Source organism: Patagioenas fasciata, chromosome 23, assembly GCF_037038585.1.
Source record: "Patagioenas fasciata isolate bPatFas1 chromosome 23, bPatFas1.hap1, whole genome shotgun sequence".
Taxonomy (NCBI): Eukaryota; Metazoa; Chordata; class Aves; order Columbiformes; family Columbidae; genus Patagioenas; species Patagioenas fasciata.
The window spans coordinates 4,430,042-4,449,447 of NC_092542.1; the positions used below are offsets into that span (position 1 = coordinate 4,430,042).

Genomic DNA, 19,406 nt, shown 5'->3' on the forward strand with positions numbered 1-19,406 from the left:
AAGACTGCTGTCAATACGGAGTCAGCAGCAGCTTATCCAGCCACAGCAGACATACACGTTCTCTTTGGCACGAAGCTTTCATAGTCTACACTGATCTACTCCCAGTATCAGGTGTCCAGTTAAATTATCAACTGCTCTTAAAAGTTACATTTACTGCCACTGCAGTAGTAAGTGCCTTTATGAGCTTCCTATTCCTGATTACAGGTTCAGCACAGAATTTTCCTCCCCTGAGGATTCAAACACAAGCAATCATGAAGAACGCTGAAATACAATATTCAAAGCTGATCTCCATATGGTAATTTATTTCAGGATATTTTGATTGATGGCGCAGACATCAGAAATAAGCACATCGAAAGAACTGTGGTGTTCTGCAGTTTTGCTGTGAATATATGGCAAAACAAATACTCAATAAAAACCCCACAGGCTGTGCTGTAATATCACACTACACAGAAACTATCTATGGAACCAATAACCAAACTCATTAATAGGATGACCCTGCTGTGTTGCAGAAGAAGCCCTATGGATAAATGTGGATAAGTTTAGGACAGAATGAACATTGACCATGGGCATCTGGGCTTGGTATCAACACTCTACAGTCTGACGTGTAACTAACTCTGTTACTGTAACAACTGTCACGACAGCTTTGCTTCACAGAGTCACAGAATCCCAAAATGTCAGGGGTTGGAAGGGACCTGGAAAGCTCATCCAGTGCAATCCCCCCACCAGAGCAGGAACACCCAGCTGAGGTTCCACAGGAAGGGGTCCAGGCGGGTTTGAATGTCTGCAGAGAAGGAGACTCCACAACCTCCCTGGGCAGCCTGGGCCAGGCTCTGCCACCCTCACCAGAAAGAAGTTTCTTCCCAAATTTAAGTGGAACCTCCTGCGTTCCAGTTCGAACCCATTACCCCTTGTCCTATCATTGGTTGTCACCAAGAAGAGCCTGGCTCCATCCTCCTGACACTCACCCTTTAGATATCTGTAACCGTTAATGAGGTCACCCCTCAGTCTCCTCCTTTCCAGCTCCAGAGCCCCAGCTCCCTCAGCCTTTCCTCACACGGGAGATGCTCCACTCACTTCAGCATCTTGGTGGCTGCACTGGACTCTCTGCAGCAGTTCCTTGTCCTTCTGGAACTGAGGGGGCACAACTGGACACAATATTCCAGGTGTGGTCTCCCCAGGGCAGAGCAGAGTAGAGGGGTAGGAGAACCTCTCTGACCTACTGACCACCCCCTTCTAACCCACCCCAGGTGCCATTGGCTTCCTGGCCACAAGGGCCCAGTGCTGGCTCATGGTCACCCTGCTGTCCTCCAGGACTCCCAGGTCCCTTTCCCCTATGCTGCTGTCTAATAGGTCATTCCCCAACTTAGACTGGAACCTGCGGTTGTTCCTACCCAGATTCAAGACTCTACACTTGCCCTTGTTCTCTTTCATTACATTTTTCCCTGCCCAACTCTCCAGCCTGTCCAGGTCTCTGGATGGCAGCACAGCTTCCAGTGTCAGCCACTCCTCCCCGCTTGGTGTCACCAGCAAACTTGCTGACAGTCACTCTATTCCCTCGTCCAAATCATTGATGAATATATTGAATAATACCGGCCCCAGTACTGACCCCTGAGGCACTGCACTGGATCCAGGCCTCAACTGGACTCTGCCCCGTTGACCACGACTCTCTGGCTTCTTCCCTTCAGCCAGTTCCCAGTCCACCTCACTACCCGCTCACCCAGACCGCACTCCCTCAGTTCAGCTGTGAGGATGCTGTGCAGACTGTGTCAAATGCCTCACTCAAGTCAAGGTAGATCACGTCCACCGCTCTGCCATCATTCATCCATCTTGTTATGTCCTCATAAAAGTCAATGATGTTGGTCAAGCATGACTTCCCCTTGGTGAAGCCATGTTGACTGCCCCTAATGACCCTCTTATCCCTGATGTGCCTTGAGACGGCACCAAGGAGAAGTCGTTCCATCAGTTTCCCAGGGATGGAAGTGAGGCTGACCTCCCCCTTTTTCTAGTATAATGAAGTGTTGCCTGTAATATCATTAACAAAAGAGGGGTGGAGAAAATTAGGGTATTGCAACATTAATAAACATGTCTGCTTAAGAACAAGTGCTTAGTCTCCTGTGCCCTCACCTCAGAAACACTTGAGAACAAGACTTAAGACCACATAGTTTATTTAGCATTCACTTCCATTGAAGTGAAATGGCGTCTGTTTATACAACTTTAGCAATAATAGGAATATTTTTCATTTCTCCTTTTCTAATACCAGCACTAGTTTTGTTGGGGTTACTTTATGATTTTTTGAAGTCTGAACTGCCACCTGGAATTGACCAACCTCTAAAGCTTCGTGTGTTCAATTCATTGCTGGTTACAATCATGATCTTGGTAAGTTGATTCACTTTTATTTCGGTAGGATATTCGGGAGCTGGAAGAGAATGGCTTTAAAAAAAAAAAAAGATATTCACCTCTTGAAGCCTGTAAGCATTGTTATCTGAACCAAATCGTGTCAAACTGTCTCATAAAACTGATATGACTAACCTTAAAAGCATATTTAGATTGTTCAGAGCCTCTGTCAATCTGCAGCCACTTTACATTGGAAAACTGCTTTACATAAAACCTAAAATAAAGAACTATATGCATACTGTAGCTATTTGATCTGCATGTACACATAATAATGCTACCCATTCAGAGGCAAGCCTATATTACTCCTTTTTACATTTGCTTCATTCTATACTCATTATCCGCAATCAGACCTATATATTAATGAATTTATACATGCAGTGTAGTGTGAAAAACAGAATAAATACAAATAAAAATGGATAGGAATGGCAAGGTGTTTCTTCTGGTGTGGCGAGCTCCAAAAGTAAGGCAGAGGTATATTTAATAATGTGTTTAGGTTCTGCTGCTTCTTTAAAAATGCCTGTGTCTTTGTATATTTATTCACATGATAGTAAATATAATTCCAATATATCAATTTCCATTAACTCCCTAACATAGAGACCAATCAAAAATGTTTCAAATGGGAAGTAGAAATAAATAATTATGGAAAAAAAAAAAAAAAGGATATTTTCAGTTTCAAGAGATTTGTCTATTTTTTCCAGTTCAGGATAATAACAAACCCACTCCTTTTCACAAAATTATGGGGTCATTTCTTGAATGCAAGTGTTACAAAATCAAAAAGCTACCAAGTTGGGACTTGTTCCTTCCACCTCCCAAGTTGTGTGCTACTGTCATCATCCCAGAAACTTAGCACAGATTTGTATATGTTAGTCTTACAACATTAATTTCCTTGAGCTAAAAGCAACCACTGAATCCTGTCCCTTACAAATAGCAAACTATTTTGATACTGGACTTCAAACCAGTTGATTTTAAAGTTAACGCTTTATGGTACGCCTGTTCTTCTTATTATTTTTTGATACATGAAATACACAATGAGCAAGAGGACAACTGTCTATGCAGAATGGGCTTGATGTGTTACTTTGTGGCAATCTTCAAGAATATTTAATTCTATCAAAACTGTTCAATGACTTCTCAACAGTCCACGTAACTCCACTGAAGCACTGTCTCCAGTATCTCCCGAAATACAACACACCAAAATTAACCCAGGATGTTTTTTAAAGAGAGTTGGACCCTTTGCACTTATCACTTGCCGAATTCTTTCTTTCCAACAGGGCAAGGTCTTGAAGAAGCTGGGGATCTGCAGTGATTTAAGCTTATTGCGAGTTGCACTAGATGGAATACCACCTTGGAGAGATTCAAAACTTCTTATCAAAGATCTCAAAGTAGATGAGGTACCACTGAGGATTTATCAGCCTAAAGGGCCACCTACTGGCAAAAGAAGAGGAATACTTTATTTTCACGGAGGCGCTGGCACGTTTGGGAGCATTAGTAAGAAATCAGAAAGTTTTCTTTATAAATTCCAATTGAAACCTTTGCATTTGTACCTTCAGACACGTGTCAGTGTCTCACCTGTCCTTCCTAACCACAATAGTCTTTGCAGTCTCAATACCAACTGCAAAGCTCCTTGTGGCATTAATAGTCTAGTGCACAATTAAGTGTCACCACATTTCTGCCTCCTTTGGGCTCCAGGCCAAGCTGATGAAAGTGGCTCTCAGCAGATCTGAGGCTGCTAAATGCAGAACTGTGGTCCAGAAAATCCTGTCAGTGAACAGCAGAGGGACTCTGCTGCCCCTGTTGAAGCTATGCTGAGAAAGATTCAGTTTGCTGGGGATAGAGCATGGAAACAAAGCACATGTGCTCAGGTCACTGTGAGGGAAGTTGAGCTCAGAGGATGCTCTTGTACCTTAATTAACAGCTAGCTGAAAATAAGGTATAGCAATGGTCCTGGAGCAAAGGCTGGAATCCATGCCTCTTCCCTCCTTCTTCTCTGTACTCCATCTTTTCTAGAAATGTAACTTAAAATCCTTTTAGGCCAATAAGAACTCAGTATAGGCCTACTTTCTGGAATAATCACAGTATCGTGAAAATGGCAATGCTGTTGCCAAAACCAATACAACCTGGCTTCACTCTTTGGAACAATGCTTGGGTTACTTCTCAAGGAGAAATGTTTAGTTTGGGATCTCAACTGGATTGAAGTGTTTCATGTAAGCTTGGATAGGGCCTCACAGTCCAGAATTTAAGGTGTAACTCTCTGCTCAGCACTCAACTTCTGTGCAGAAACACTACAAAAGTCAGTGTTTCTCAGCTTGCAGTCCGGGCATCAAAGGAAATCTAAAAGACAGAAGAACACGGTCCAGGAAAGAATTTAAAGAACACATTAACCTCCCCCATAAATATATTCCCATTCATGCAAAGAAGGAATCAAAATGAAGGAAAATACAAATGAGCATTAAAATTAGAACCAACATAGGGGAGTTTGATTCTTGTGGTGAAGACGTAAAGAATACTTGATTTCTTTTTCAGAAAGGGAGACAAGCCTTTGATTGTCTCAGTAGCTGCTGGCTGTTCTGATCTCTTTCTGAGCAACCATGTCTATGTGTGCTTTGTCCGGAAGCCAGGGCACCTAACATGCAAATCTAGAGTTCATCCCAGGGGTCAGGCACAAATGAGTTTGAGAGTCTAATTGGCTTTGTTTAGCATCATGCAGAAAAAAATAATGTAACTTCTAGTAATTTAGGCCCTATTCTAAAAAAAGGGAAGATTCAGGTTAGGCATGAGGAAGAAATTTTTTACAAGGGTGGTAAAACACTGGCCCAGGTTGGCCAAAGAGGTGGTGGATGAACCATCCCTGGAGACATCCCAGGCCAGGCTGGATGGGGCTCTGAGCAACCTGAGCTGGTGAAGATGTCCCTGCTCATGGCAGGGGGGGCACTGGGGGAGCTGGGGAGATCCCTTCAACGCAAACTACTCCATGATTCTGCACTGTTGCAGAAATAATCTCCCCTTGTTTTACTGCAGAGCATGTTAGTCTGGGTGGAGCGTCAGGCTGACACCAGATATGACACTTCCAGTTCCAGAGTTAGTTTGGGCGGCAGTGAGGACCCAAGAGATAAGCCTCTGTGATCTAAACGAAAGGTGAATTCCTTTCGCTGGAAGAAAGAAACACACCACTAGGTCGCACAGTTGTTGTTCACAACACAACTGCTGTTGCACCATCACCACACCGAGGGAGCTGTATCACATGCCATGGGTTAATTTAATGCACATACCTATATACTGACTGTAGTATGGGACCTTTCATCTGAATTCGCATTGGTACTTGGTAACAGAAAAGCAAATAACATAATGACAAGTTTTTAAAAGGACTTAAGGAATCTAAGCACTAGTGAGCCTGAAGTCTGCAACTAGCAAATTAGCAGAAGCTACAATGAAGAACAGAATCAGTGGACAGATTTTACTCCTTAAAATCCATACAAATGGAAGTCATGCTTCACAAATCAGTCTAAGCTTTTTAGATGAGTCAGCAAATATATTAATAAAGGAGACTGAGGTGATAAAACCTACTTTGATTTCCAAAAGAGTTTCTTAAAGAGGCTACACACCCATAAGAGGGAAGGTCTTTCATTTGTATAAAGACTGATTGAAAGACAGAAAAAATACGGTCTGGGGGAGGTTCCTGTGAGATTCCCATAAGGAGATCTGTGCTGGGACCAGTGCTAATCAATATATCCAAAACCAGAAAAGATGGTGAAAGCTGACACGATACTAAGTCCTTCAGTGTAGTAAATGGACAGCTGAAAAAGTGCAAAATGGCTTTATGGCAGCAAAGGCTTAGACAATAAAATGACAGGTGAAAGGGCACGTAGAGAAGTGAAACAGATGAACAGAAAACCATGGACTCTCAGCAGGCTACTACCTTGCAGGAGAAGATCCAGGGATTATGGTAGAAAAATGCCTGAAAATGCCAACTTAGTGCACAATCACAGTTTAAAAGCAAATAAAATATCAGGAATCATCATTAGGGAAGGACAAAACAGGAAACTTCTTTATGTCACTGTCATAAATCCATGGTGCATCTAAACTTAGTACATTGGTTACAACTCCAGCTCCCACAGCTCAAAAAGGATGTAGCGGTACCACAAAGAGTCAGGGAGAGGCTTCTGTACAGAGAATAAATGAATGGACTACAACTCTTCAGTCTGGAAAAGATTTTAAAATGTCATTTCTGATAACTTCCTCTTCAGGAGCCTTTGAAAGAGTATGCCGCCATATCGCCAAAAAATGCAATGCAGTGGTTGTGTCTGTTGGGTAAGTGCTACTTTGATGCAGAAGTATTTATGGTTAATACAGTTCACAGTTGACACATTTCTGAATCATACGCTGAATATATTTATTCTTTTAGATTGTGCTCCCTATTTTTTTGCTTTAGCCTTTCATTTGATTTAGGAATGTGCTTATGGGCAAAGTATTCTAAAATAGTTATAACACCATTAGTTTGTCTTTCCAACCTATACTAATTAAAAAGAAACATAATATTTAAAATTTAGAAAAAAAGCCCTACATAACTACCATACCAGTCAATCATGAAAAACACAAATTAGATTTTTGTAATTACTTCGATAATAACCACACTATGTTTGACATTTCAGTTATCGTTTGGCTCCTGAACACCCATACCCAGGGCAATATTTTGATTGCCTCAATGCCACCTTATACTTTATGAGGAATTTAGAAGAGTACCATGTGGATCCTGCTCTCATCATCATTAGCGGTGACAGTTGTGGAGCTAATTTTGCCACGGTTATTTGCCAAATACTGCTGAATAAAAGAGATCTCCCAAAAGTACGTGCTCAGGTCTTACTTTATCCAGGACTCCAGGCACTAGATTTCCATTTGCCTTCCTATCAGCAGAATGCTTCAGTCCCCATATTGTTTCGGAAGCTAGTTATCTACTTCTGTTTTCGTTACCTTAATAAAGAACCAGCTGTTTTGGAAGATGTCCTACAAAACTGCCATGTTCCTGAGAGTATGAAACAGAAGTATAAAAAATGGATCAGTGCTGACAATATTCCTGATGAATTTAAGATCAGAGGCTACGTACCACAGAAACCCACTTCATTTAAACCTGAAGTCCATGAAGCAATCAAAGAAATTTTAGCAGGAACATTTTCCCCACTTATAGCTGAAGACTCCATTATTTGCCAGATGCCTGAATCCTACATTGTGACCTGTGAGTTTGATGTGCTTAGAGACGACGGACTGTTATACAAGAAGCGATTAGAGGACAACGGCGTTAAAGTAACCTGGTATCATTCTGAGAGTGGTTTCCATGGAATTATATCTTTCTTTGGTTATGGGATTTTTTCCTTCTTATCTGCAAAAAAGATAATGGATAATACTGTGAATTTCATAAACAGTTTATAAAGCTATTTTTCAGAACAAAGATGCTAGTCTTACATTATCCTTGGCAAAGAATGTAAACATGGTTGACCTATGTTTTGGATTTTGACTGCATTTTGTACTTTCTAATTTCTCCTTCTGCAATGACTCTCAATTATTTAAAGCACCACCATTCTAGAAAACATTATAAAACCATATCAGCATGATGGAGATGCAACAGCGAGGCACCTGGCACATACTGTTTCAGCTCAGCTCTAGCATCTCGGCGTGGCTGGCACATGTTCTAGGCAAGCAGCAAGAACATCTCTTCCTGAAGATTCTTCAGCTGCCCAGAAATGCTGAAGACAACAACTGGGGTCAACTTCAGCCTCTGGGAGAGACTGGAGATGGTTGGGGTACCAGATGGAGAGCCCAAGGACTCAGGTTCTGGGAAGTCTTATGTCAGGTAGTGAATTTGCAGCTATGCATTTTAATTTCTAGGGTTAGTTTGCACAAAGGTTACACTTCTCTTGAAAAAGTGTAGTCAAAAGAAAGGCTTCTGTCTGGAGCAGAAGTGGTAAACCAGAGCTAGTGTGGGTTTGATGTTGTTTGGAATCTGAGAAATGATGGTTCATTTTGGAACTTGATTCTTAAACTGGAATTCCTAAACTTTAATGAGAGCGTACGTGTTAGAGAGGTGCAGAAGTGAGACTGCTCTTCCTTTTTTGTACTCTTGGTTTTTCTTTCAAGATATTCTTATGCTCAAGATTACCTGTTACGTTGTTTGTTGAAAAAGTTTTAAAGATCATGGATGTAAGAAGGTAGAGGAGCATTATATTATATTCTATTACTGTAATGCTGTGGTAATTTTGTGATGCTTTCAACAAAAACCAAACCAAACAAACAAACCTACACACAAAAAAACAAACTAGCACTTGAAGTATTTGTGTTAAAAGACCAAGTCACATTCGCTAAACACACCCACGGACAAACCTAAATGAACAGGTCATGGTGAAGGGGACAATGCAACACTGGCAGACACAGCCCACAGTCTTGCTACTTCTACCCAGACAAATCTGTGCTGGGCACAGTAATTACTTTACCAAACAATGGGGCTATCCAAGACTGATCCAATCACTGATGAACAAGGTGGGTGCCCTGGTGACAGAAGATACAGAGAAGGCAGAGCTACAGAACACCCTCTTCATCTCTGTCTGCTCTGCTGGGGGCTGTCCTGAGGAGCCCCGCACCGCTGAGGCCCCAGAGGAAGGCAGGACAATGGAGGAGTTTGCCTGGGTTGATGAGGACTGGGTTAGGGAGCAGTCAGGCAATCTGGACATCCATAAATCCACGGGTCCAGATGGGATGCGCCCATGGGTGCTGAGGGAGCTGGCTGAGGTCATTGCTGGACCGCTCTCCATCATCTTTGCCAAGTCTTGGGAAACGGGACACCTTCCTGTGTAACCTCAGCTGGGTGTTCCTGTTCCGGTGGGGGGATTGCACTGGATGAGCTTTCCAGGGCCCTTCCAACCCCTGACATTCTGGGATTCTGTGATTCTATTGTGGAAACATAATACAAACTGAAGTCCAGAAATGCCATTGGTTGGGCTTTTTTTTTTTTTTTTAATCTGGACTTTTGTTAGTTTTAAACAAAAGATTTCCTTCTGGCTCCAAATATTTTATGATTACCATTAGAAACACTCCATTTCTCTACTGGAAAAAAACTAAAAAATTCCATTTTTTATAAAGTTTTCTAACTAAAATGATGTGGTACTTACCCCATCACTTACAATTTAAAATAAAAAAAAAAATTGTAGCATGGTTGTTTAATTAGGATTTTTACCTCTTTCATTTCCCTTAGAATCTGCAATTTCAACAATGTTCTAATGTCCTACTAATTTACGGAGCTGCAGACTCAGCTTCACAACTAGTATCTCAAGCATCATTTAAACTACAGCATCTCTACATCAGCACAATCTCATTTTACAGCAAGAAGATAAAGTTATTTAATTTGAAACTATTTAATTGCTGATTGTCTTAATTCATTTTATGCTGTCCCAGTGGCACAGTGCATTATTGGCATTTACTGATAAGAGGTAAACTGAGCATGAATCTAAACTCAGCCTCCTGTGTTGTTTTTTAACCATGTTCTTCTTTTAGAGGAAAACACGAACGCAAAAAAATCCTGATATTGAGGTAATGACATCATTTCATAAGTGCACCTTTCCAAAAACCATTGGTGACAATCTATTTGGCCCTTTAGAGTGATAATCATCATATCCAGGCTCCTATCATTGCACAGCCCTAGATAAACTCTTCTGCATAGTGTTTCATCAAGTCACAAACTCAAAGCACACAAATGCGCTGTGTCCGTTTTCCACCTCTAATTAAACATGAACATGGTTTATTCCTAACGATCTTCTTCTGGGTAAGGATTGGTTTCTTGCCAAAAAACACGATACAATGCTAGCATGGATTTTTTAATCAATTTTGGACTTCAACCAACTTACCTTTCATGAAATAAAGGGAAAGAAGAGAGAGTGGGAAAGGGAAAAATACCTGCTAATGTGTTTGTAAAAAGGAGGGGGAAAGTTTACACTAGAGCAACCTTCTAACGAACAAAGAATCAGGAAGTAAGAAGCCAAAGATATCAGGGAAAGTGACATCAAAGACATTTCCGGTCACTTTGCCGCTCAGCAAAATGGCAGTTGCTTACATACTGCTGGTGTTATTCTTAGCAGTTTTTGTTGCCGGATTTATATTACTGGTCTTGGGGGCAATTAATTTTGATTTATCCAACTCGGATATTCCTTCTGGAGTGGATCAGCCTGTAAAGCTCCGAATCATTCACATATTTGTAATATGCATAGCTGTGGTGGTAAGTGAACCTTGTGTGATTTCTCGGGGAGGAACGGTGTACTTGTAGATTTTAAGCTTAACGCAATGCTAGAATCCTGCTTGGAATTAATTTTCACAGAGAGAAGTGGGCATAACTCTCATGCTACATGTTGAATATAGAAGCTGAGTTTTGCTTAAGAAACCTTTACCAGATTTTTTTGCACTACACACTGCATGATTACAGTCCTGCCTAGCTCTTACATTGGGCAGTATAAAAATGCTGCCTCACACAAGCATTTGAAAGTCTGACTGTGCTTCTACAATGAATTGTGCTAACCTAGCAATAATTTGATTAAGAACACTTACTGGATAATTTCTATTTCTAGGTTCAGAATGTATCAGATGTCTTTGGGCTATTGTTTCAAGTTTTGCTTGGACTTGGGGATGAGGAAAAAATTAGAAACTGAACATTTCAAAGTTGGTTTTGGGAAGGGGGAGTTCTTGTCACACAAGTGACAAGATGAGGTAATGATGCCCAAGAGAAGCTGAAGGAATCCCATCTCTCCCGAACACTTTTATAACTCCTGCAGCAGCTAAGCAGGGAATTGACGGGAACTGCCCTGGCCAGCCCGACTTCTCTTGCCTTACCAGCACCCAACCTCAGGTGATCTCTGCTGACAAAGATCTTACCAAATCAGAGGGATTTCCATGTGATGACAGATGTATAGATGCTGTCATGATAGAAGATATTAAAAACACACAAGAGGTTGTGGATATACTTAATAATATTACTTACACACCTCCAGGAAGGGTAAACTATTTAAAACGAAAAAAATATATATACTATCTGTCAGAAATAATCTAGATTATAGTAGATTATAGTAATGAATTCTAGATATATACTCTCATGCTTTGGCTGTGCACACATTGCAATCAGAAAGAGATTACTAAAGCAGCTGGAAAAGCCAGTTCTCTTTTTATCATCTATACTCTGCCCATTAGTACCAATAACCAGAATTGTACGCTGCAATGTAAACAACACAGGATGAAAGAAACAGAACAAGCTGAATGTAAAGGGGAGACTATTGAGAGTTGTTCCCTTTCTGCTTGGAAAATAGCAAATACAATAGAATAAATCACTTTATCATGTTCGTATACAATCAGAGACACTAAGACTAGTTTCTATAATTAATTAAAATCAGTATATTGCAAAATGTGTTAGTTTCTTCAGCCTCAAAATCAGACATAGAGAACACCATAAACAGCTGATGTCACTGAACGAAAGGTCTTTCATAGGTAAATATGTTGAGAGTCATAACACTGTACTCACAATCCATCCAAACGTGGTGGTCTAATGAGAAATGTTCGTAACAAAATAGTGAATATTAAGAGCTTGATCCAGATGTTCATAGAGACTGAAGTACTGGTTTGGCCTGACTAAATAATGTATTTCAAAAGAGATGTTATACCTTTTTTGTTTGGTTGGTTTTGCAAAGCTATGTTGGACCAGTAGCTCTCGTTTGCATTTTTTTCAGAATAACCAGTGAAAACCAAACTCTTTTTCAACGTTAAAAAGCTGAGAAAGCAAAAGGATATTATTTCACTAGCCTTTGTTAATGCTGCATTAATTTGGGATTGTGTTCTTCAGTGAACACTGCTGTTGATGAGACTTCTCATGAGGCTACTGTTCTTTGTTCAGTTGTACTACACCTGTACACCTACTCCACTAAAATATACAACTTAGACATCACGTGTGTACTGGACATACAGCACCTTTGCTTTGGAAAATAAAGACGCTCTTGAGTGAACTCCCTATTCTCTTTGCCTTTGAACAGGGAAAGATTTTGGAAAAAATTGGCATCTGCAGTCAGTTTAGCTTTATGCGGTACATACACGATCGAACGCATGTAGGAGCGGACCCAAAGCTCCTCATCAAGAACCTGTGGTTTGATAAGGTGCCTGTAAGGATCTATCAGCCCAAGGTTCCATCTGCCAACCAAAGGAGAGGAGTTATGTTTTTCCATGGAGGAGGATGGGTACTCGGAAGTCTTGGTAAGATATCTAACAGAAAAATTATTACAATTTAGTTAAAGATGTATCTGCTACATAAATGGTAAAGTTGATTATCATTTGATGTGTAGCAGTTACGAAGCTGGAGTGTAATCACAGGTGCGCTCTACTACGTCTTGCTGTCAGAAGAAAGCATCTGCTGTGCACTCTGTGCACTAAAGACAAGGACAACGAGATATGAGGGGAAAAATACAGTGAGCAAATACTGCAATAGGGCGTACAGAAGATAAGGTGAGGGTGTACAGAAGGTCTGAGGAGCTATGTAGGAAGGGACAGAGAAAGGTAGAGAGTATTTTCTTCTTGTAATTCTTTGACTTACGCAATATATAATATTAGTACTCCGGCGAAAAACCCCAAACCAAACCCAAATCCCACCAAATATGTTTCTTTCAGAGGTCCATGAAAACATATGCCGCTTTATCGCCAGAGAAAGTGAATCAGTGGTTGTCTCTGTTGGGTGAGTCTTTTCTCATGCTGTTTTTTAGAGATTATTTCCCATAGTGTAAGGATCACCTTACAGCTTCCCTGATCAGAGCAACGACCATTCCTAGAGAAATGTTCCTGTGGGACTTTTCAAGCTTGTGATTTACAAATTCACTCTACTCTTGTCTGGAGCCACTGGAGACTGACTCAGTTTTCATTGTCTAGGCCACAAATAATCTAGTTGGAAAATGAAGTTTTCAATCAATGTTTTCCAATTCCAAACTCAAAATTGATAATAAACAAATAGTAAGCCATATATTCTACTTAATTCTTAGTCAAGGAAACTCTGGTTGATGCTTACAGAAGCACTACCTGAATGACAAGCTAATATCATCATCAATCTACCGACGTAATGATTTGGATTATGAGGATATAGTTGCACTGTGACAAAGACATATAAAAGAAATATTCTTATTTGTATTCAATCCATAGAAAGGTAAAGCATAAACCAACTACACAGCTCAATAAAACCTTTACAGAATTGTCTCTTTTTGTGTATTAGGTATCGTGTAGCCCCTGAACACAAATACCCTGCTGCGTATGAAGACTGTCTCAATGCCACCATACACTTCATGAAGAATATCGAGCACTACGGCGTGGATCCTGCCAATGTCATTGTCTGCGGGGACAGTGCTGGGGGCAATCTGGCAGCTGCTGTTTGCCAGACCCTCGCAGGTAGATCAGACCTCCCCAAACTACGCGCTCAGATCTTGATCTACCCAGGTCTTCAGGCACTGGACTTCAATTTACCATCCTACCAGCAGAATCGAGGAGTCCCTCTCTTATACCGAGAACATGCCGCTTTCTATGTGTTACAGTACCTAAATGGGAATTTATTGCACATGCAAGAGGTCTTGGATGGCTCTCATATTCCTATAGATATTAAATTAAAATATAGGAAGTGGTTGAGTCCAGATAATATCCCCGAAAAATTTAAGATCAGAGGCTACAAACCACACGTGCTACTAGACTGCACACCTGAAGTTTTTGAGAAAGTTAAAGGATTCTGTGAGCCCACCCTGTGCCCACTGTTGGCCGAAGACGCTGTTATTCAGCAGCTGCCCGAGTCTTTCATCCTGACCTGTGAGTACGACGTGCTGCGGGACGACGGCTTGCTTTACAAGAAGAGACTGGAGGACAACGGGGTTCCAGTGACCTGGTGCCACCTCGAGGACGCATTCCATGGTGTCATATGCTTTCTTGATAACTATGTTTTGTCATTTCCAGCTGCAAAAAGGGGTGCTGACAATATTGTCAGCTTTCTAAAAAGCTTATAGAAACTATTTTCTTTCTTTCTACTGCCAATTTTCTGTGGTCTTTTAAGCTTATAAACCCCATGTGAGAGGTTTTAGTAGGACAATCTGTTAATGATCAATTATGTCAATGTGATTGGTGCAAAATATATTGCAAGAATGCTATGCAAGTTTCTTTTAGTGCTGTTTGAAGTCGTCTATGTGTAGTCTGCCTATTTTAATGATCTATTTGGAGCAGACACTTCCTATTCTCTCAGTAAATATTAAAGATGCAGTAAAACTTAAATCAACATCTGGTCTGACCCATTTTGTTTAATTATGATCTATGGTTTCATTCTTCCTAGAAGATGGTGTTTTGGTAAAGGAGAAGATGCTGATATTACAATGCTATTCAATGGCTCTGTCTAAGATTCCCAGTCACTGACTTGCACAAGATTTCTACGGGCTGGGTAACTGGTATTTTAGACCTGAAAAAATGAAGTCAAAGCTGCAACTGTGCCCAACAAAGATACTCTATTAACAGCTTTGTGTAAATGTTTTCCTATGCTTATTAAAAATATGAGTACGCCGAAAAACTTGCTCCTGTGCTTAAATACTCTAACAGCAAAGCAAGACTGATGCATTTACTTTTGTAGAGCACATATTAGTTAGCTTTTTTATCATGTTAGTTCCCGTTTTATTTTCTAAATGTCCTTGTTAAAAATATATATTCAAAACTACTTGAATGTCACGACTGGGGAAACAATATGTTGTGCCCGCAGATCAGATGCAAGAGGTAATTTAACCTCCACAGTAGCTGGCTCTCCTTGTAAATAGCAACCCATCAGAAACTAGAAATTCATTCAGCACATAATTGCTGTCTCTGAGCAGCCATTCATAACATCTGCAATCCAAAACCACCACGCAAAACACCAGGCCATGCACCAGCCCCACAATTAAGGTGAAGCTAAACAGGAAATTCATCACACTCCGCCAGATCTCCAATACGGTGTGTGATGGCACCTTGCGCAACATTTCCAAGGGCTTTTAAAGTCAGTAACACCCAAGAGATCTGTTCTAACTTGGACTGCTCTAAGATTTATTGTTGTCTCTGAAAGCTAAAACAAATACACACGTGAAGACACCTCACCTTTAAGTGAAATGGCATTCATTTATATATTGCCGGTGATACTGCTGGTGATTTTTACCGCTTCATTCATACTACCAGTTATAGGAACAATTCGATCTGAGTATTCCAACATATGCATCCCTCCTGGAGTGAATCATCCTGGAAAGCTCCGAATTGTCCATGCTTCTACGGTTATGACATCTGCTCTGGTGAGTTATTCTGCCACATTTTCTGCCAGAAATGTGGTTTCAGTGCTATTTTTCTAAGGTCGTATATGTAAATACCAGAATCCCGCTGGCTTCAACAAGACTTAAATGAGTCTTTCCTTTTTGGGGGGCTGATTTTAGAGGGTGATATTTGTAAAATCATTCTGTCAGACCTCACATAGTTTCAGTCAGGTTTTCCCTATTACATAGGGTTGAAGCCAATCATAGGAGTCTAAGCTTTATCAGCTGTGCTTCCCTAATTCAGTTTAAATTAATTATTTATCGAAAACAAGATTGCTTTGATTTCCATTTCAGCTAAGCGCAGATGATGTTTTCAGGCCATTCTTGGGGCCTTCCAGTAACACTGACGGAAGGCTGGGTGCTTTTAAGCAGATAAAACCAGACTCACAGGGAACTTCAGAGGAACACCACCTGTGTTGTGAGCCTTTAAGTGGCATGAACCTGGTGCAAAACCCAAGGATCGATGACGCTGAGAAAAATAACACCTATTTTTTTTCCTTCCCCCAAGACATTTTGCCTGCCAGAGCGTGAGTGGGACGCACGGGCCTACCTGCTCAGGCGCACGGTGCCAAGGCGACCAGCAGCCTCACAGGGGCCACCACGGCGCTGGGACCACCACGGCTCCGTCTTCTGGGCCGGCTTTCTGGCGAGGCCCGGACCGGAGTGGCAGAGGCTCTGGAGCAGGCTGACCCGCCAACACGAAGCCCGGGTGTCCCCTCAGCAGCCGCGGGAAGGCGGGCACGGGGTCTCGTCACAGCAACCTGTGGTGTCCGGAGCCTCCCCCGGGGCGGCCCGCGGGGAGGCCGCGCTCCGCTCAGCCGGCCTCTCCTTTCTCTCCTCCAATAGGGGAAGATTTTGGAGAAGATCGGGGTGTGCAGCGAGCTCGCCTTTTGCCGCTACGTGCTGTCCCGGAGGGGGCTGGGGCCGGAGCCGCGGCTCTGGATGGAGGACGCCGAGTTGGGCCGGGTGCCGGTGCGGCTGTACCGGCCCCGCGCGCCACCTGCCGGCCCGCGGGCGGCCGCCATCTTCCTCCACGGCGGCGGCTGGGTGTACGGCAGCTTCGGTACGGCGGGCAGGGCTGCTGAGCGCTCCGCAGCTGCGAGGCGCTGCTGTTATCCTCTGGAAGCGTGGGGGGAATGATCCTGCCCCGAGATGTGGCAGAAAGTCTGAAATCTGACCGAGTTTTCCCGTCATCTTCGGCCAGCTCGGTGCGCCGGGTGAGCCGTGAGGGGAGGCGGCAGCGCTGAGGGGACAGAGAAGGCGTGGGGGTCGGGAAGGGCGGGAAAAGGAGGTTCCTAGAGCGGGCAGCTAACAACCCCCCAACTTTTTGCAGATACCTATGAAGACATCTGCCGTTACATTGCCAGAAAGAGCGAGTCAGTGGTTGTGTCCGTTGGGTGAGTTATGTCAGTGCTGCCCTATGGAGGTCCTGCTGCTTTTCTCAGAACCGCAGTGCTGCACGTCCTGTGGGAACACTGCTCAATAAACCATTTCCCCAGGGTCCCAGATGGTCAGGCAGAATTTCAACGGGACTATTTTCATTTATTTTCCTCTGCCCTAAATCTGGTAATGCAGGGAGAGTACAGACTCCAAAGTGAGGTTTGCATATCTCACAACACAGAGCTACGCTGGCACCAAACAAAATTGTGATACTAATAATACAGAAAAATATAACTGTTTCATTATTTGAATAAAGAAAAATAAAGCAAAACAATTCTCCAGAGAAAATACCCTAACACAAGGTGAGGAGCAGACTGATGGAATTCATCCACAAGCCAGACGCAGTCTACACCAGAAAAGTAAAATGAACTTGTACCACTCAAGTTCTAAGCAGAGCTGTTTTCAGAAGATTCAAACTATGCTACATCCTCACAACTTCATCCCAGTGGCTATACCTGTGATAACTCGCTGGACAAAAACCTGTTTAGCAGATGACACCCCCCAAACAACACAGGGAAAGCCAAGGTTGTCTACAACATTTGTATTTGGTTTTATTTGCTGCTTTTATTTTGTTGCCTCTTTGTGTATTAGGTATTGTTTAGCCCCTGAACACAAATACCCTGCTGCGTATGAAGACTGTCTCAATGCCACCATACACTTCATGAAGAATATCGAGCACTACGGCGTGGATCCTGCCAATGTCATTGTCTGCGGGGACAGTGCTGGGGGCAATCTGGCAGCTGCTGTTTGCCAGACCCTCGCAGGTAGATCAGACCTCCCCAAACTACGCGCTCAGATCTTGATCTACCCAGGTCTTCAGGCACTGGACTTCAATTTACCATCCTACCAGCAGAATCGAGGAGTCCCTCTCTTATACCGAGAACATGCCGCTTTCTTTGCTTTGCAGTACCTAAATGGCCACGCACTGCACATGCAAGAGGTCTTGGAGGGCTCTCATGTTCCTCCAGACCTGAGGCTGAAGTACGGGAAGTGGTTGAGTCCAGATAATATCCCCGAAAAATTTAAGGTCAGAGGCTACAAACCACACAAGCCCCATGAATTCAATGCTGAAGTTTTTGAGAAAGTTAAAGGATTCTTTGAGCCCACCCTGTGCCCACTGTTGGCCGAAGACGCTGTTATTCAGCAGCTGCCCGAGTCTTTCATCCTGACCTGTGAGTACGACGTGCTGCGGGACGACGGCTTGCTTTACAAGAAGAGACTGGAGGACAACAGGGTTCCAGTGACCTGGTGCCACCTCGAGGACGGATTCCATGGCATCATAAGCTTATTTGATCTTTCTGTTTTGTCATTTACATCTGGGAAAAGGGGATTGGACAGAGTTGTTGAATTCATAAAAGGACTGTAAAAACAATTTTCGCTTTTTATGTTTCTCCCACTATTGTCTCCATTTAGGCTCCCAAACCTCAGGTAGTACTTTACAGCAAAAATGTGATACCTTTTGATATGTAAAATACTAATTTTGATATTAATGAACTTCAAAGACTGTCTCAACACTGGTCTTTGTCCTCATGAGCCTATTGACAGTTCAGTCTCTACAGTTTTAATGTTTTCCATATCTTGTGTTTCCATCCCCTTTCTTTCAAATCAGCACCTGATTGATTCCTTGTATTTAATTACCAGATTGTTTACTTTATTTGGATTTAAAAACTCCTGTAAATTACTGTCAGGATCTTTGTGATATCCATTTGATAAGCTCCAAAGCATGACTTCATTTTATCTAGGTACAAAGTATAAGTTAGGTACATAGTGAGCTGGAGGGAAGAGTTGGAGGAAAGCTCTGGCAAACCAGACCAAGGTCTCAGTGAGGAGATTCTACAGGTATTCAGTGGATGTGGCAGATCCACATCTGCAAGAGCAGCTGTAGGAGGCCCGAGTTAATTTGGGACACCTTGCTGGAGGCAAGGAAGGGCTGTCCTGGTTTTGGAATAACCATAGGTCTGCAAACTCCTACTTAATTTGCAATGTCTCCATTATGCTCGTTGAAGCTCAAGGCAAGAGATACTGGTAGAGAGCAAACACTTAGGTCAGGTTTTAGGAAGACAGTAAGGATCAGTGAACTGGGCTCTTGATCTGTGTGTACTAGAAGGTTTACCTCAAAAACACAATAAATATGAATCAAAATGTTTTTATGTTCTTTCTAAGAGAGGTACCCTGATTTTTTTTTCTTTTTTTTTTTTTTTTCAGAATTCATGCTTA

General features: G+C 42.3%; 4 protein-coding genes across 7 annotated transcripts in view; 3 read left to right on the forward strand and 1 right to left on the reverse strand.

Annotated features, from left to right (window-relative positions):
• DHRS3 (dehydrogenase/reductase 3) overlaps window positions 1–16,490 on the reverse strand; it is a 52,273-nt gene extending 35,783 nt beyond the window's left edge. Inside the window, exon 1 of the mRNA XM_065854901.2 lies at window positions 16,300–16,490. The gene's annotated coding sequence lies outside the window, so the exon portion shown is untranslated. The remainder of the gene's footprint in view (window positions 1–16,299) is intronic.
• LOC136111261 (arylacetamide deacetylase-like 4) lies at window positions 2,194–7,815 on the forward strand. Its single transcript, XM_065855278.2, has 4 exons — window positions 2,194–2,376; window positions 3,663–3,879; window positions 6,636–6,699; window positions 7,041–7,815. The coding sequence occupies exons 1-4, from the start codon at window positions 2,194–2,196 to the stop codon at window positions 7,813–7,815; spliced, it is 1,239 nt and encodes a 412-aa protein (XP_065711350.1).
• Window positions 10,456–14,700, forward strand: LOC136111175 (arylacetamide deacetylase-like 4). The gene is made up of 4 exons (XM_065855146.2): window positions 10,456–10,648; window positions 12,444–12,660; window positions 13,072–13,135; window positions 13,664–14,700. The coding sequence occupies exons 1-4, from the start codon at window positions 10,472–10,474 to the stop codon at window positions 14,436–14,438; spliced, it is 1,233 nt and encodes a 410-aa protein (XP_065711218.2). The 5' UTR covers window positions 10,456–10,471; the 3' UTR covers window positions 14,439–14,700.
• An 81-nt stretch (window positions 16,491–16,571) lies between the features above and the next one.
• On the forward strand, window positions 16,572–19,335 carry LOC136111351 (arylacetamide deacetylase-like 4). 4 transcript variants are annotated; one of them, XM_065855471.2, is made up of 3 exons: window positions 16,572–16,812; window positions 17,083–17,146; window positions 17,781–19,335. In XM_065855471.2, exons 1-3 carry the CDS (start codon window positions 16,692–16,694, stop codon window positions 18,553–18,555), a joined length of 960 nt encoding a protein of 319 aa, XP_065711543.2. In that variant the 5' UTR covers window positions 16,572–16,691; the 3' UTR covers window positions 18,556–19,335. The 4 variants fall into 4 exon arrangements, with proteins under 4 accessions (XP_065711543.2, XP_071654338.1, XP_071654336.1 ...); XM_071798237.1 differs by having other exon boundaries at window positions 16,733–16,812; window positions 17,083–19,335; XM_071798235.1 differs by having other exon boundaries at window positions 16,753–16,966; window positions 17,083–19,335.
• Window positions 19,336–19,406: the final 71 nt, after the last annotated feature.